Source organism: Nomia melanderi, chromosome 9, assembly GCF_051020985.1.
Source record: "Nomia melanderi isolate GNS246 chromosome 9, iyNomMela1, whole genome shotgun sequence".
NCBI classification, from domain to species: domain Eukaryota; kingdom Metazoa; phylum Arthropoda; class Insecta; order Hymenoptera; family Halictidae; genus Nomia; species Nomia melanderi.
The window spans coordinates 10,222,120-10,241,665 of record NC_135007.1 but is presented as its reverse complement, the minus strand read 5'-3'; the positions used below and the strand labels follow the sequence as shown (position 1 = coordinate 10,241,665).

Sequence of the window (19,546 nt, the reverse complement as noted above, 5' to 3'; positions counted from 1 at the left end):
TGTCGATAACGGGCTAACGAGGAAATATATTTTTCCGTTTCTTTTTCCAGAACTCTGAGATATCTCTTTTCGAGACAAACATTCGTTTCATGGGAAGTCTGCTGGCCTGTTACGCCCTCACCGGGGACGTGATGTTCCGGGATAAGGCGGCTCAGCTTGGCGAACGGATGTTGCCTGCTTTCCAGACGGAAACCGGAATTCCTCATTCCCTCATCAATCTCCATACCGGGGTAAGTCTGGGATTTCGTGGTTTCGGGTCGACCCCGGCGCCGACACCGGCCGCGTTTTAACGTTAATTATTTCTGATGTAATTGCGCCCGCAAAATTTACAGGGCGCGAACATCCCCGTGAAAGCCGGGGATTCGCGGTGTCAATTAGAATTTAACGCTCCGAGCGATACCGTTTTCTCATCAAAATATGCTTCCTTCCAACGCAACTCGCGGGGAGTATCGTTCTAATAAAAATATCTAACTAAATCGTACATGTTTCTTCGCTAATCCATCAATCACCGCGCATTCTCCTCAAACGTCTGATAACCCTCTCTAACGAAGACTTACATAAAGTATAGGAAACGTTCAAACCAGTAATCAACGATTTAGTACCTCTAATTCCTTATTTTTCGAAAACCTTTTTTGGAAGAGCAAAGAAAGCGACGAAATTCAAGTAACTCGATCAATTCATTCCACCGAATGATAAAATCACGATGTTTACAAATTACATACCAGCGCACATGTTTTACTCCGTCACTTGGGTAACTACATTCTGATTAATTAACTCGAGATTCATTATAGAACCGATTACCTACGTTTTATGGGCGATAAACTTAAATCTATTCTCAACTATCGTCTGAGATATCGCTTGATTTATCTTCGAACGATTAGCGAAGCAACGGATTGCGCCTGCGGCGTGGTGAATATATGAGCACGGTGAATTCTTTCTATCCGAGACGCGAAAATATTCAAATTGTGCGACGAGCTTCGGGAACGGCAGCTTTTATATCGCGGTGAAATTCGTTCATCTTCGTTCTCCCTTTTCTCCTCTCGTTTTGTTTCGCCGGTAATGCGTGTGCTCGCGGCAGCTTGTAAAAAGAACTGGAAAGGTCTACAGAGGAGGCGGTGACCCACGACGGTTTTTGCGCGCACATTAGAAACGCGGGAACGAACGTTGTGTCCGCCGGTTTAATTGAAACAATTCTGTCAAGTCACGCTTGCCGAACCGATGGGCCGCGATTAATATGCAAATTCTTAATTGGACGAATAATGAGGCCACGAAAGGCGGTGCCCGGTCGCTATACCGGCAGCCTTGTGTTTCTCTTATTCCCGTTCGTCTTCCTCGTCCGATCGATTCCCTATCGATGCGATTTTATTCGTTTATCCCGCCGATTTCCGTCCGTACTCCTTTCGCATTCTCTCCCGATTCTCCGTTTATTCATAACACGCGTCTGTTCTTTCCCCTCCTCTCGTGTTCACCTTTCGCGTTCCCCGCTTCGCACGTACGAACTGTTCTATCCGAACCATTTTTTCTGTTGCTCCCGTCGCGCAGCAGAACTTCCATTACGCGAACTTTTGTTCCGCAAAGAAATTACCGGTGTGATTTCCGCCGCTAGCTGCGCAAGTCACCTCTTGCCGGGTATTCGAGGTATAAATTACTTAGCACGCTATATCGTGTTTACGTCGCAACGCTGCGAGGAATACGGAATGGCGGGAACGGGTATGGAAGTGGATGTCCCATTGTTAGACTGCAGATTTTTGGGTGAATCTTCGTAGAGCAGCCGATTAGAACGGGAATTATGGAGATGAGTATATTCTCTTCCGACAGGTTCGCGGGAGTTGAAAGTAAATGTTTTTGCTGTGTAGTTAGATGTTCCCTGAATTGAAGCAGTTTGCATTGGTGAACTATTATGGACACTTTTGATAAGAATAAGACAGAAAATCCATTGTAAAAATCACTTCTGCTAAACATCGCATATAGCAATAAAATGAGATGGAATAAATCAATTTTTCGTTCGTCGGAATCGTTGTTTTGTCAAAGTTTCATTACGATTCAGTTCCCTGCCAAATATTTAAATTCAATTCGGCGCGGATACCGGAAATTATCACTATTGAATCGCTCGGGACCTATAAGCTCACGGCGGCGATTAATATTTATATTCCAAACAAAATCGTGAAACGAAACCGTCTCGCGGAAGAGTATGACCTACGATGGAATCACTATCGGGCAGCGTTTATTATTCGATTAATTGGATCCCCCCTATCCAGCACTCTATAGTGCGACAGAAAATATCGTTGAACCGAGTTAATCCTCTATAGGCCCGCGTGACTTTGAAGTCACACATCGAGATACTGGGTTCAATTGAATTAATTCAGTTTTTGCCGCAAAATAACGAATGAAATTGTATAATCAATCAACTTAAACCTTTATACGCGCAGCCGTAAACGTTCAACGTCATTGTAACTTCAAAGTTACCAGATATATTCGTTTTAATCAAATTATTGAACACATTGTTGATCTGTGTTCATAGGTTGATATTGATTCATTTCATACCGCATAAGATTTGTTGTAATGGATTAATCGAACTCGAATTCCGTTTGAATTTTCAGGCGAGCAAGAATTACGGCTGGGCGAGCAGCGGGTGCAGTATACTGTCCGAAATTGGCACGATGCACTTGGAGTTCACGTATCTCAGCGACATCACCGGCAATCCCGTTTTCAAGAGTAAAGTCGAGACTGTCAGGAAGGTGTTGAAGAACCTGGAGAAACCGAGAGGACTCTATCCGAATTACATTCACCCGAGAACCGGGAAGTGGGGACAACGTAAGTAATTCTTAATTGATAATTATCGAACTCGGCCTTTGTCGTACATTTTAAACGTGCCGTTAATCACTTGGATCGTTAACACGTTGAACGGCATGGGGGTCGCCAGTGACCCCCAACCTAATCGAATTACTACAACTCACTCAATTAACTATAGCTCAATTAACTATAGCTCACTCAATTACTAGAACTACCGAGCAGTTGAACAGATTTTTAAACATTCTTTTATAGAAACCATAGAAGTGTGTTCATTGAGATGTCAGTTAAGTTATATTTTAATTTGTACATTAATAAATCAACTACTTTAATCGTTTCTATGTATTTATATACTCTCGGTTATTATGAGAGATTAAATGAGGAATGAGTGATTTTGATCAACCGCTGGTAGTTCTAGTATTAAACGATGATTATTTGAAAACATTTCTATATTATAAATAATGCTATGTAATACGATGGCACTCAACTTGCGATAACAATAATTTAATTCAATCGACGTATTTTTCGTATTTTCCTTTATGACGCGCCTCAATATTTTTTGATCCCAAAATTATTTTGAAACCTACGACTCTATACAAAATGATCAATACACAAAAGTAGTGTATATATCTGCGTAAAATAGGTAAAAAATAAAATTCTTCGCGCAAGACTTTGACAAATGTCTGACTTAATTTCCAGTGTAAAAGGTTGATGCCTTATACCACATGTGAGTCGCTTAGAAGCCAATGCGGTCCGTTCCTCGATACTTTCTGACGTCAATTTTAATGGAATAAATAATATTCTTTTTAGTTATTAAAGGATTTACTCGTTTCTCCGTTTTTTCTAGGCCAGAAAACCCCTCTTTGTATAACTTCTGAAAATATTGTATAATCATTTCAGAAGCCAAACATTAATTTTCTAAATTCTTGTTTTCTGGACCTAACCGCATTGGCTTCTGAGCGACTCATATACAAAACCGAATTCCACAAACGATCGTTCGTATTCCCCACTTTTCTTAAGCCGAACAAAACAGTTCCTATCGACGTTCAGCCCGTCAACCAAACAAGAATTCAAGAACATCGATAAATATCTTCCTCCGGGACGTGCGGCCGATTTCTCAAAATCCGAAACATCGATTTCAATTAACGCGACCGCCGCGCAAAAAACCGGCATCATACGTACAACGTAATTATACCGCGGTGAGCGATGCGTCTTCATAAATATCGTGGTTCCACAATAAAAATCGGAATCCCTCCGCAGCCGATACTTAACCAATCCTTAACAACGAAATAAAAGCAATCGGGCCGGTGTTTCCGATAAAAATCGATCACCCCGCGAGCGAGCGAGCGAGCTGCCGCAAGAGGGAAAAGGAAACTTGACGCGCTCATTACGCGTGAAACGAAATGAGAGAAAAACAGAAAGAAAGAAAGAAAGAAAGAAACGGAAACGTGAAAAAAGAAGGAGAAACGAGGAAGAGCCGACGGAGACAGACGTAAACGTGGCTCGTGTCTCAGTACTGTAATTTAATTTAATAAATCATCCGGTGCCCGGAGAATTTCGGGTCAAAATAGATTTTTAATCTGACGGCCATCAATTATATCGCTGGAATAGTTTCGACGCGAGAAACGGAGGACGAACGAAGAAGAGGATGGCGCGTCCGTCGCTCCCGTTTCACGGTTCCTCTTGAGTTTCGTTTTGTGCTTCCGTCGTCTTCCGAGGAGACTGCCGCCGAGATCTCTTCGCGCGATCCCAAATATCGCATTTATCATGCCACGCATCCCCTCGGGCGCTAAATCCTCTTCTTCTGCCGTTGTTCCGCCAATCCCTCCCGTATTTTCCGCGTATGACGACCACCCCTCCCTTCCCCCACGAATATTTATCATCGTCCTGGAACCGATCGTTCGTCCTTCTCGCTGCGATCTCGTTTTTTCTTGTTCCTCCTTTTCTGCCTTTAAGCCCCATACACGCATTGGTACATGTTATGGGCATCGGTTGTTAGGGTTCACGAAACTTGCGTCAGTTTGCCTTATAATTCTTCTTATTGTTAGTTTGCAACACGGCGTTGATGCACGATTATGTTCTATACTTATAATACTCCGGTATTATCATCGATAATAAGCTGACAGGTTAATTAGAGGTAAAAGACGATCAATTAACCAGTTAGCTGCTACGACCTCTTCGAGTGTGCACCTTATTCGCGTACACGTATTCGTATCTACAAATGATTATTTCAAGAATACTCATTCGAGTATACCTGTAAAATTGGTTGTTGCCTAGGTGAATATTCCCTTAACCCATTGCCCTACAATATCGTGTCAGACTCGTGGCGAAGATTTTTCCACTATTATTTATTCAATTTGTTGAACTATTATTCAATTTGTTTGAATGCAAATTACATATTATTCCTCTATTATCAATGATTGTACGTTAGACCATACGTTGACATGGAATAAGACTGGAATTTTCTCTTATTTTCAATAAATTATTAATAACGAAGTAGTTAGATCGATCACAGTTCAGAAGGAAACCATAGGACAGAGGGTTAACGTAAAACCTTGGCATTTCTTCATGGCGAGTGTACTCGTTACAAATAGCTAGCTGGTTAAAGAATTTTCCAGATACGCGTCATTGAAAAGCTAAAGACGAATGGACTTTCGCGATTATGGAAATCGTCTGCGTACGGATGTCTTTGGTTTTCAATGTAACTTCCTTAGATGAACTGTTTAAATGAAATTCGCCTAGTGATTAGGAAGCCCGAACCTTTCTTTGTCGACTAATGCGGGACTCTGATTCCTGTGTCGACGCCGGTTGCTTCCGGTGTCGATTCTTCAATGCCGAGCTACGCGCGTTGCACATGTTTCGTGGAATCTGGGAGTAACTGCATGCATCGCAACATGCTTCGACGTGTGTAGGTGGCTTTAACCGACACGGCGACCGTCAAGTCGAACTCCGCGGTTTGCTACAGAATTTATGGTTCCATTGAAGGGTCGAGCGTTCGGAGGGCCGACTCGGCTTCCGGCGAAGCGAACCGCCAGGATTCCGCGTTGAATTAATTACCGGAAGAATGGCATTACGAAGCCGAACATCGGAAAGCGAATGCGAAGACTGGCGGCGGGGTTTGATTTTTGATCAGGGAAAGTGTGAGCGGTTCGGAAATAGACTGTCAATGCGTTTCGGGGACGAAGACTGATATCTTTTTCATTTAGTTCCAGTCTTTCAAAGTTTACACGCGGAAGTCTTTTACTAGAAATATTCAACATCTTCCATTGAGTCATAGACGACATACTTTGAAACCAACTGAACGAGAGCACACATAAGTTAAGAAACAAAATTATTATCTCAATATTTCACATATTTATAGATCACGCGAAGCTTAATATTTTCTGGATGACTTTAGAATTTTGGTATATCGACTGAGAGTCGTATTTCGAGTGCAAAGGGTTAAAAATTAAACGATTATTTGAGAACACTTCTATATTATAAACAATGCCACTTGACGCAGCGGTGTTCAGTTTAATGAACATGTAACAATTATAACGCGATTCAATCGAACGATTGAATATTATATTTTTTCAACGTGTTAAAGGAGGTCAACTGTATAATCACGCGGGGGTTGGAAAAAATCGTTCGATCGTAAATATCGGGGGAACAAGTGTCGCGCGCACGACAGCGATTGAAAGATGCTTCGTTAATGGGTGTCTAGCGGTGAGGCGGTCGGGCATTCTTAAACCTGGCGGCTCCACAGGTCTTCGGAAATAGAAAAGACTGGCTGGCCCGCAGTTTTCCGCGGATGTCGGCGAGGTTTTTGTACCGAGGAGAGAGCTACTCCGACAACTCGTCTGAGAGCCACCGGAATAAAGAGGGAAGAGAGCTCGAGCGGTTTTACTCCCGCGACTCTTCCGTCTTCCCCTCCTCGTTGCGGGAATCCTTGAGTACTTTCGTTTTCCTCTTCCCTCGGCGACGCTCGTGACTCGCTACTGAACGAGAAATGGAATCTCCGCGCGCTACGGAAAAACGCGATTACGATCGAAACCCCGGGGATGAACTTGAATGAATACAGTTTAGACGAGTGGCGTGACGAGTAAATCTCGCTGAAACGTTTTAATCGTCTTGCTTGTTTCGTTCTGTGTACACCATTGGTAATTATCTGTACGATGATTATTTTATAATACTGTAGTACTCAGAAAATTTGTTGCGCGCTCATTTGATTTTGGTCTAGATGAAATCTGGGCGAAATGTTGGGGCGCGCTATAAATTGAGTTGAATGATGCTTATAATTTGAGAAGGGTTTTGGTGCGTTAGGGATCTCTGATAATTGAAGATTATAATTTATTACAATTAACGCGTTCCCTGTAGTTGTTTCAATTAATCTTGGTCGCAATATTCTATTAAATTCGACGAACCTTCCGAGTGAAATAGTGAAAAAGTCCGACCAGAAATAATGATTGAATCTCTAAGTATAATGTTATATCTTATAGCTTCAAACAGCAACGTCTAAAACATTAGTCTCACTTTCTTTGTGTAAAGTGTAGAATTGTCTTTACGAATATATGACGTTGGCAGAGTAAATTTCGTGTTGAGAGTGGAATTCAAACATAGTTACACGTTCGGAAGATGCCTTTCTCGAGAATTGATTAACGATCTATGTTTCTTATGTAATACAGATCACATGTCGCTGGGAGGGCTCGGCGACAGCTTCTACGAGTACCTGCTGAAAGCGTGGATCCAGTCCGGCAAGGAGGACGTCGAGGCCCGTCAAATGTACGACGAGGCGATCGCCGCGATAGATCAACACATGATCAAGACATCGCCGGGGAAGCTGCTCTACGTGTCCGATCTAAAGTACGACAGGCCTGATCATAAAATGGGCCATCTGGCGTGTTTCGCTGGTGAGTTTCATAAGAAACGGATCCTCCTGTCTCTCCATGTAATCCGTTCCTTATTTGCTGTCGCGAAAATCCTTTTTATTAACCTAGTTTTTGCTCCCTCGGAGATTTGTTTTGTGCTCCTCTAATTGGCTAATAAATGCCTCCGCTTGAACGAGGATTACGAGGGAATCCTATTTGAATGTATAAGCACAATAGAAGCTTTGTTGTACGGCTGTTTTACTGCGAGATCTTACGGCCTTCTTCTATACTGTATTTCTTACAAATCACCGTCTACCTTGTTTACTGAGCATTTACATGTTGCCTTGATTATTGTAATGAAATGGGCGCGTATAAGTTTTACGACAATGCTTCCTTTTACAGTCCCGAGCTTAGTATTCTTATTGAAAAATTCTTATATGAAGCTTTAAATATTCATTCACTGCAAGTAATTTATCCCAAAGATCGTCTAACAGTTTGTTCTTCGCTGATATATCAGGAATAAAAGAGATATCTTACGTGAAAGAATGATTTTCATGCCTCGAAGGACATTACACTCTAGATTGACCAGACAAATCACTATCCGTTACGCTTATTTATTGTGTTCATTTTGTACCATGAAGAATACCTGTTCACTTACAGGCGGCATGTTCGCATTGGGCGCCAAAACTCTGGAAAACGAATTGTCCGAGAGATACATGATGGTTGCCGGTGGTCTAACCAATACGTGCCACGAATCTTACGATCGAAGCTTGACGAAGCTCGGCCCAGAAGCTTTCCACTTCATCGAGGGCAACGAAGCGAGAAGTTTAAAGAACGGCGAGAAATATTACATCCTTCGACCGGAAGTAAGTTTTCCGATCATTCGCATCCAAGTAACACAGGACAGTCGAGTCGTTAAATAAATCATTCATCGAGCCAGTGTCTGATTATATCATAGTCGTCGATCGCTTTCAATAAACTAACCTTCTGCGCCATCATGTTCCCTAGCGAATGCTCAATCAACTCCAATTTAATTTTCCCGATTTTTAACTGTTTGCACTCGAGAGGTGACTCTCACTCACCATTTGATTTAATACAACAAAATTACCTAACGTTATATATAATATTAAATTTTGTATAAGGAATCAATACGCGAAATACTGATATAAAATAACATTCTATCTTAATTTGCGTATGTTTTCCAATTACTTCGTTTCAAATAATATTGTCTATGTCTCATTGGAAAGTCTCGAATGTTTCCAGTGAAAAGCTTCCGAGTGCAAAGGGTATCTCATACCGGATATGATAAAATTGCAGTTATTGACAGTTTAATTTGTCATTAACGAAACGATTCTTCGCAAAGAATACAAAAATTTAGTTTAAAAATAACGTGATTAGTATTGTTACACCAAAAGCGCTATCCCGATGCAAAGGGTTCAGTCACTGCGATCGATGCGCCCAGCCGAATTAACCCTTCCGAGACGGATTGTTTTTCAAAGAAAATAACAGTGGTACGCTACATTTTTAATACTTCAGTTGACGAATTCAGTCAAAATGATCGGATGAAATAAACAGCAATTAATGTGTAGTGCGTAACTTATAACGAAACATGATTTTTGATACTCAAAACGACTTATACTTCCAAAATTAGTCCTTTGCACTGAGACATGTATGTTAGTATCTAAGTTCAGTTGACTGAGACGTATGTGTCCCAATAGTCCCGAAAGGGTTAAGGGAAAGAAACAGAAACAATCAAATCGGCGGGCAACGAAGGCTTCGGTGAATCCGTTCTTTTCCGCGCGACTCGCCGGACAAACACGGGCCGTTCGCCAAATTCCGAGGTAAAATATTTTCCTTTCAGACCTTCGAATCGTATTTCGTGATGTGGCGGCTGACAAAGGACCCGAAATACCGTGAGTGGGGATGGGAAGCGGTCCAGGCGTTGGAGAAGTACTGTCGTGTTCCGGGAGGTTTCACCGGACTTCAGAATGTTTACACGGTTGATCCGCCGCAGGACGACGTTCAACAAAGCTACTTCTTCGCCGAGACGCTGAAGGTAAGGTTCAAACACACAGGGATGAGTTCCTAGTCTCATCCGAAATTCACTAGAAGCTCCTTGCACGAGGACTGAATTTCATCCTCCCCCGAATGTTATGATTTGTCATCGGTAAGGTGATTGCAGGAAACCGGGGGAGACGTGAGAAACCGGTCAAAAGAATTTTCTGGCTAATTCGTGATTAAACGTAGGATATTTTAATCGTAACGAACAACTTCATCTATTTTCTATCAATGTTTTCATCTAAGTTTTGATTTATCTATTTGTCTGTTTGTCTATATATCTATTTGTCTTTTTTTTTATTTATCTATTTATCTGTTTGTCTATTTACCTATTTACCTGTTTATCTATTTATCTATCAATCTATCTGTCTATCTGTTTATCTATTATGTTTTAATTTGAGCGATAGAGAACATCTCGCGTGAAACAGACGTAGTTACAAGCCAAAGGAAAGTCTCGCGAAGTGTCTCATTGAAAATGAAATTTGAAAGGATTACCAAACGAACTTTATGTAAAAAACATTAAAAAATAATCAGAGCAGAAATGAAGGAATACAAATTCCACGCAAATATTGGAACAGAACGATCGTTCGTATCCCGTGAAATCGATAAAGCGGGAATAAAAGGAGTGACCAGCTCGAACGTCTCGCGAACATACACGCGCAGTAAGAACCAAACATGTCCGGTTTAATCCTGATTCACTGGAGGAAGATTTGAAATCCATATTTCTCGCGAATACTGAATGCTATACATCGCGCGAGCAAAATGAAAAGAAAATACGGTGTTTTGTTAATTCGCCCTCAGCCGGAGCCGAGGCTGGGAATTTTTGATGCTCGTTGCGCGCATTTTTTTCAGCGACTTCAGCTTAATTAACACCTTCGCGTCTCGCAATTAGCCGCGGAACGGTTCCTCTGTTCCGACGGACGCGAAAATGACCAGTCTCCTTCGCGTTGCACTTTTCCCGCAAATTTTCATTTGACCCGGACAGCGCACAGCAGTCTAGAACGTACAGTTAGGAGAAAAATAGTCCGAAATTCGACGTAAAAGAATATAAGCATCAGCAACCGTTCCGTGTTTCATACGCGCTACTTAAAAGTCATCGCAACTTTTGATGTTTTATTAATCAACTATGACGACAGTGATGTTTATACGTTGACATATGTTGAATATAATTCTACTATAGGGTAATTCCGGAAAAGATGGCCATACTTTCTTAGGAACGTATTTAACACTAGATTTACGGAGATTATTCTATACTTCATTCTATCGTTCCTAGAATAATATATGTTTGTTTATATAGATTATGGAAGTTAGTGTTTCAAGAACAGAGAATTACAATGAGTATTCACGAAATTGCATCAATCAAAAGCGAGTTAAATTGTTACGAAATAATGTTTAAAAAGTTCAATATCCGTCAAATTGACGGGTAAATCTAGTGTTAAATAAAAGCTGAAAGAATTAGATCACCTAATTTGATTTATAGAGAAACCTTAATTACTTTCTTACAAAATAATCAACGAGAATTTAAATTACAAGTGAAGGAACAAATGACTATCTCGCTCGGAAGTGGCCTATGATAATTCTATTATAAACCCACTGCAATCCTATCACTTTGATTTTAGTTACATACAAATGTAGAATACAAAAGTACGTAGAAAATTATATTCTAAATGATAAATCAAGTGATTTTAAATTTTTTTTCCTCTTAATTCGACAATCTAGACTACTATGCGCCGAGCCAGTCAGCTCCAAGCCGCATCGGCGAAACGTTTCCGCCGGGCTTCGCGAACTACGCCCCGTTTCAAAGTTGCATTATCACGAGCGCGGAGAGCAACCTCGTTAACTTCTGCCGCGGACGAACTGCAGGTTTTTGTTGTGGCCGGCACGATTAAAATGATCGAGCTACGCGGCCGGCTAACAGCTACAAAATTGAACGTCAGATAGCAACTCCGCGGACAATGATTATCGCCTATAACAGGCGAAACGCGTTAAGAAGTTAATTTACTTATTAACGCGCAGCTGATTGGTTTCGCTAACCAATGCCTGAACGTTTGACGAATCTCGTTAAACCGGCGATCTCTCTGTTTAGAGCCGATGCGGTTCTCTAGGATTCTTGAGAATTTTTCCACGAATAATCAAAAAAACTCTACATATTAACACGTTCGCTGTGAGCATTCTATGTAATAGCAGTATCCATATTTAGTTACAATATGTACCGCAACATATAATCTTCGTGAACTGCAAAGAAGAACTTAGGAGATAAATCTTATCAGCTTGTGTGCAAAAACAGACAAGTGGAAGTAATTGACTTGTCTTTATATGAGTAACGAGCGTGAAACTCGTAGCGAACGTGTTAAACTTCTCGTTCGTAATTCGTATTATTCTAATTAATACAAAATTCGCATGGATGAATTCAAGCGATAGAGATAGTAGAAGTATTTATTAGATCATTACCTTTCGATTAACCCCTCGCCTCGCTGTGCCGGAATATCTGAACACCTGACTCGCGAACAGTTCGTATTGAATTTAATTCGAGTATTGATCGTTTCTCAAAGTACCAATGTTCAATCTTTACAGGATATTAACTGTTTTTATCGCGGCTAGATAACCGTTCTTCCCTTCGGAGGGCCATTGAAAATCATGAATCTAAAATGAAAAAAGATGAGAGTCACCAATGAGAGTCACTTGGCGAGGGGTCGAGAGCGCACGAAACCCAAAACTAAACCGACATTCGAATCTTTTCCAGTACCTCTACCTGCTGTTCAGCGACGACGATCTCATAAACCTGGACGACTGGGTGTTTAACTCCGAGGCGCACGTGCTCCCCATCAGGGGCAACCCCCTGTACCGGCCAGCCCCGTCCTTATAATTCGAAAGGGCGCCTCACCGTTCGACCGAGCGACGCACCGCCGCGAGGCCGTCGTAACGGCGAGATGGTCCCTCCGTCAATGCGGTCGAAGACGATTCAGCTCGGGAACGGAAACAGATGATAACCAAAAAATAGAGGAATACAACTGGAGGAACGAATAGAGGAGGAGCGACGATTGACAGCGAGAAAAAGGACGCGAGAAAACGGGAGGGGGGGCAACAAAAAAAAAAGGAAAAACGGAACGAGAAACAAAACTGAGGAGGAATTCGGCAGTGCACGGCAGGGTAAAAGTGAACAATTCCGGGGCAGAGCGAGACACGGGCGAAGAGAAAGCAAGTTGTATCGTTCGCCGCGGGGACAAAGAGATTCGCGAACAATGAAACTAGCGAAATCAGAGAAGGACAGGTGGATGGGGAGGAGAAACGGGGACGAGGAATGGGGAAGGGGGTATGTTCTCGCCTCCCGAGCCACGTGTCGTTGATACAAGTTAAAATAATTATTTTAGGTAAATCACGGTGGTAATAAGGGGGCAGGCGAAGACGACGACGACGACGACGACGAACGTTATTTAAAGCGACACGCATCGCACGACGACGTACGTTTGTAAATAGCGGGACGACGAACGGAAAAAAAAAAGAAAGAAAGAATTAGATGTACACGCACGACGCGGTCGAGCGACTGTGCGAGGAATACAAAACGGTGGAGTGAGAATGCGGGAGAGGACTTCTTTCGCGAGGGGGGCGTGCAGAAATTAATGTTCCCCCCCTTCGCACGAGTGCGAGTGCTTCGACCATTTCTTTCCTCTTCCCTTTTTCTTTCTTCGTGTTTTCATTTTGTTTATCTTCCCTCCTTTTCCTTTCTCTCCTCTTTTGCCCGCGACGCGACACGGCTCGACCAGCCGAGCCCGTTCAGACGGGATTGATAAACGTTCGGTCAGAGTTTACCGGCGGGTCACGCCGGGATTAAACGGTCCCGAACTCTTTCCCCTTTTCCACTTCTACTTCTTCCTTCCCGTTCGATGCTTGAAACGCGGCACGCCGAGATTCGAAGAGGAAACGCTTTGTACACGGGGTTCTGAGGGATGATCATCGATTGATATTGGAACTATCGTACGTTTCACATGATTAATATATGATACTTGGAAAAATTGTGATAATAGATTTGTTTTCGGTTCCCTTGTGCGTTGGTCATATTGTATATTTATGAATTATCAGTTGAACGTTTCTATGAACATTTAGAAGAAATATCGCGAACCGAACTCGATTTGATTACGTTTCCGCTATTTTGTAAGCATTTAACGTATACGGCACCTACAGACAGCGCACCCTGTATATTGATTGTAGCATTGAACGTGAAACTATTTATTTTTTTAATCACTTCGGAGATTTAACGGTTTTAAGATATCGACAATTGTGAAATATGAAAACTGAAACTTGTCATTTCAACGGGTGCGGTAGTTCCTGTGTCAAGGGTGAACAGCGGGGCGTTTCTGGGATGTCGGGAAGCGTTCGAGTTGTAATCGATTGGGATCGTTCCGTGGGACGGAAGTTGAAGCGAAAACGATCCGCGTGTCGCTACTCCGACGAGACGGGAAACACGTTCGCCGCTTTTTTCTAACGATTTTCTACTTTTAAATAACTACGCCTGCGCCTCTACGGTCCCGGCGGCTGAAACCGCCGATGGGAATTCGTTGTTTTCTTGTTCTTAACGGACAGAGGTACCAATAGAGACCAGTCGTGGAACTGTTCGTTAACGTTGACTTGTTTAGATGTTTGATATAAGTTAATGTACTAGGGGGGCAACTCTCTGTTCTATGAAGTTAGTTAGTTGTCGAATGTAAAGCTGGTTATTTGTTTGGTTGTACTGTGTACGGTCGACGAATAGGGTATCGCCGGTCTCGCGTGACATCTTGGTTACGATCCATTACGTTCGGTGGCAGCTTTCGTATTTTTCATAACATTTCTCGAAGAGACCTGACAATTCATTAGTGAATAGTTACTGTACAATTTGCTTGTCAATTAAACCCGGTTTGAATGAAATCGAATGGAGCGTGGTGAACGTGAGTGCACAGACATCACCGACAATAGGAATTATTTAAATGAGTACCATCGCGAGATTTGCAGGGGTTCGATACACTTTCTCGTAATATCTGTGCACGAACGAAGCAGGCTGAAACTTCGTTGAACTTGTGGCTACGGTTAATCAGTGCAGTACAATCGAATGAGCTCTCATGTTTTCGAATATCAAACTGTCCGTTTATACGAGCGACAATTGAACAGAGGGTTCCCCTTCCAAGAAACCGAAATATGCGATCACCGTTGCATCGATCCTCGCGTTCGACAGCCTTTCTTGTATATCGAGGCTGAACGAGATCAACGGCTCGAGCTCATTGGTCAAGTATTTCCACTACATCGTTCAACTGCCCTGCTATTTTATCTATATTCTTCTTACGCGAGACTATTCGAATGCTGAGGTCGAGTTCAACGCTCGTTTCACTGACGAATATACACACTTACTGTCCAGTAGTCGAGTACGCTATCGGTCAAAAATGTTCGATCAGTCGCAATAAAATGGACGGAAGCTTTTCTACCAGTTACATTAACTTCAAGTGTCCCAAAGCTCAAGCATCATTTCACGTTTTCCCCGCTGGAAAAACCAAGTTCATTCTTCATCCAACAAACGATCAAATATTTTTCATTGAAGGTGTATGCCGCTCGAATACGAAAATACTAACGCGAACTCAACTTCAGAAGGCAGAATATAGAGCATAGTCTGTCTAACGGAGCGAGACAGTAAACGTGAACAAAAATGTACTGTAGCTAAGTGCCACCGAGCTATTGAAGCTACGAAGGAATTCTTCGTAGTATGTTTGCTAAATTCGATCATATGCATCCTGAATCTAAGAATCTGAAATATTGAAATTTCCGGATAATGTAAATCGTAGGAAATAGTAGAAACAGTAGCATCCCCAATTTTAGCCAATTTCGCTACAGTTTTTTCCAAAGCGTCATTGCTCCTAACTTAGATCCAATTTCAAACGTTCACATCAAACACTACCAAGCGAACAGCAAGAATTGCAAAGAAATTCCTGTAAACGGCACATTTACCAGCGAATGTTTCGTTCAAATGTCCACTGCCTTTTCCCGTTGCACGGACTATTCAGCGCGACGCGTGGTGGGGGTACCGACCTTGAGCATTCAGTTGCTTTCGTTCCGGCTGTAGCGGCCGTCGGAAGGCTCTCGTTCGCGGTGCAGCCTCTCATCGGAAGTTTCTCGTGTGAGTGTGGAATGGAAGTTTTGTTCTCTGCGCGACGTGTGAGAGACTGTCGGCTTGCGGCCGACCACGGCCAGCGGTGTTCACGTGCGCGCCGACGCGACGTGTGGGGAAAAAAAAGCAAAAGGGAGCGCGGTAGTTAGTAAACGACATAGCAGCCGATAAACTAGCGTGTATATAAAGATTTCAAAGAAAAGGAAAAAAAGAAAGTCATATTCTATACGAGGTACGAGGCGTAGATCAGAGTTATAGCGGTACTGGTGTAATTGTATAGGCTTTGCAACGAACGCGAACCAGTGTGTGTGTCTCTGCGCGTGCGCGTGTCTGTGTGCCGACGAGCGACTGATGTAAATTCGAGCGAAAGATGCGTCCCTCGGTCATGATTCCTTTGAGCCGGATGCGTTCCGCTCTGCGGCCGCGAGTCTGCGTTCAATCGCGAGAAACGGATTAAAATGGAGGGTGCACGCGTTAAAGACAGACTCCCCCTTTTTAACGGCAGTTCGCTCGATTTACGCGTTGCTACTGTGTTTTCAATCAAAAGACGTCCCTGCTAAACCGTTCGCGAAATGTACAGGGAATCGAAATTCGATAAGCCATCGGTCATTTTGTTTCGTTTCGTTCTCTTGAGAACTCGAGTTCCGTTCGATAAGTTTTAGTACGCATCTAGAAATAAACTTTGATATTTTCATTCGATTATACGAGGTACATAGTTGACTCGTTACGCGTTTGCGCTGGAGGAAAGTAAAAACGGCGAGGGTGTCGACGGAAATTGTTTGAAATGTTCTGTACTGTTTTATAAATGTCGGATGCAATGCCGCGCCATTGAATAGTAGAATGTGTTCAAATGCAATAACAAGCGTACGGCAGTTATCGGATAATCAAAGTGTCACAGAAATAACAAAGTTTCTCGCAGTTCCACGTAGCTCGCGATGCACGAAGTGCCGACGAAGCGACGCGTTCTTCGCCGACGACCGGTCTTCGACGAATTTCCCGCGTCCAGTTTCCAAACAATCACCGAGCATCGCACTCGTCGATGATCGAGACGGCCAGAAAGTTACTTAATCACATTGCACGTTGATCTACTTCGGCTCTTGCCTTTCGTTCCTCGAAAATCCCTCGGAAGATCGTTCTGTCGAGCGTTCATCTCTCGGGAACAGAAGCGAAGCGTATAAAGCCAGGATTACACGGATGTTTCGCATGCTGGGTGTTACACGTCGTGTCCAGTGAGAATTAGTTCAATATAAAGACGAATATCACGCAATCCGAATAAGCCATTCCAGTCCACGTGTACCCATAGTCTGACCTAGCTGGCACAAATGTTTCGAACTAACATTTTGTTACTTCATTGCTCTTTTCTGTTACTAAGGAATACTATATTAACTAAACAATTGAATAATACAAAGATTGTAAAAAATAATAGAAAACGCCATCCGCAGCGAAATACTAAATTCATTAAAAATTCAAAAAACTATCCGAAAGGAAGAAACACTTGTGAATTTCAAAATGAAATTGATGAATTGATGAATTCGAACAATGGAATAATTCCACGTTCGCGCAGTCAGTTCGCGTTCAAATAAATAGTTCTTACTCCGATGGAGGAAACGCCGTATGCGAAATGTATGTGTTGTCCCGGCCTTACGCGTGACACGTTCACACAGGCTTGCGTGTGTTCGCGCTTACCTTCAAAGTTCAAAACGAAATGCTTGGAAATGGGATACAAAGAGCGAGTTCTGTCGCGACGCGAAAGCGTACGGTGCACATACGGGCGTGTGCCCGCTTTCTAATGGGGATCCTTTTATCGTCGTCGCACTTCCAAGCGACTGTCGTTCGCTGTTATCGAAGGCGGTCCGCGGAATTTCATTCAACACTGTTTTTATCACTTTAATGCAATCACGATTATTCCACCTCTCATAAGTTTTATCATCGTCGCGATGATGTTCGATGATGGATTATAACGAAAACCGTTGCTCCTCGGTACGGAGCGGTAATAGACCATTCGTTATTTCGTTTCGATTCACGGGAATATAACATATAACACGATTGTTCATCGGGGAACCGCGTAAATTTTTATTGCCCCGTTCATCGATGTCTCTGTGACAGCAAGACACGCGTCTTCGCGTGACTCTTGACAACGAAATTATCGTTCGCGGAATCGGTGCTCTGAATCATCCGCGAACGCTTTTAACACGTTGACCACCGAATCGATTCTTCTAACGAAACGGGAACCGAGAAGTCAACAGTTTTTACTGCGATCGCTCACTTAACCTTCTTGCGTCTCGCAGACCCAGCGGAATTCGGCTTGTTCGGATACGTTGCCGGGAATATTCCATTTTTAACCCATCGCACTCGAATATTTTACGGTGAGAATATTCAACATCTATTCAAGTATAAACATGTTTTAGAATTAGGTTGCAGAGAGATTATACATATATAAATTCAGGGACAAAGTTTCATTACAATATTTCATATAGTGTTACGTTATACAAAATTTGATAACAAATATATCGAACTTTGTAATTTTGCTACGTTAAACCAAGTAGGGATTGTCGACCTCTCGAGTGCAAAGGGTCAACTTTTACACGAAAAGTTACGTCGCCCGAATTCGGTCTAAGTGCGATCTGGCAGAAGACCGACTTGATCAAATTGCCAGCGTACAGGGAACGTTGACTTACGTCGTTTCCTATAGGGTGGCCAGGTTTCAACGCGCGTAACAGAATTCGCTCGGAACCGGACGACACGAGATCTTCGTTTCCCTCTCTTTCTTTACGGTCGAACGGTCATTCTTCACCTTCCGAGCTACACTGTGCGAACGTTGGGCCGTTGTCTGTGTAACGAAGTAGCGCCGAGGACGGTAAATCGATGGTGACGGCGATGACGAGGGGTTGGGAGTAGAGTTGACGCGACACGGATAGCAATGAAAGAGGAGAAAAAAAAACAAATAATTAGCCTATACATATATTTGTGAATAAATATTTAATAATTTATTGTTAACTAGAGTATTTTATTTGAAAGATTTCATTAAACGGGATTTTGGGTACCAATAAATATCATTTCATACGCCTGATGATGGGGTAATTGGTAGAGAGAACGAGAGCGAATGTGTAACAAGAGATAGGGTGCGTGCGTACGTGTGCGTGTGTGTGTACAAGTGGAATCGAGAGCGAGAGAGAGCGAGAGAGAGAGAGAGAGAGAGAGAGAGAGAAGAAAGAACGGGAATTTCTAAGCGCGCTTTTGTCAAAGAACCCGGAGAAAGATAGAGAAGAAAGATAGAAACTGTTTTTAGCTTTACTTACCTAATCTTTGTAAGCAGAGCGATACAGACACGCCAGAAAGAAACAAAAGAAAAAAAGATGAAAAAAGTATATATATTATATATTTATCGTTGGTCAAGAATGGGACGGAGCTAGGTGAATGATAAATGAAAAAAAAAAATGGAAAACGATGACGCGGAACTATATACTTGTACATACAATACACGATTTAGTGATAACGGGGTTTTACTTTTAACAGCTTTATGTGATTATTACTTTGTCATGAATCAGTGAAATAAATAAATGATGATAATACTTTAGCTGACTGGTTGTTTCCTCACCTTCCCCTACGGCCGTTCCGTGCGAATTATGGACAACGTTGCGAGATCGTTTGTTCAGTTTTGTTTGGTCTTTGGCAACGGAAGTGTTTCAGTTCCATTTGAAGCCGCGCGAATCGTGCT

At 42.5% G+C, this 19,546-nt stretch overlaps 1 protein-coding gene across 1 annotated transcript in view; it reads left to right on the top strand.

Moving 5' to 3' along the window:
- alpha-Man-Ia (alpha-Mannosidase class I a) overlaps positions 1–19,405 on the top strand; it is a 611,213-nt gene extending 591,808 nt beyond the window's left edge. The window contains exons 4-9 of the mRNA XM_031990269.2: positions 51–230; positions 2,601–2,814; positions 7,455–7,679; positions 8,298–8,503; positions 9,499–9,693; positions 12,439–19,405. Coding sequence (XP_031846129.1) covers positions 51–230; positions 2,601–2,814; positions 7,455–7,679; positions 8,298–8,503; positions 9,499–9,693; positions 12,439–12,561 — 1,143 coding nt within the window. The 3' untranslated portion in view covers positions 12,562–19,405. The remainder of the gene's footprint in view (positions 1–50; positions 231–2,600; positions 2,815–7,454; positions 7,680–8,297; positions 8,504–9,498; positions 9,694–12,438) is intronic.
- Positions 19,406–19,546: the final 141 nt, after the last annotated feature.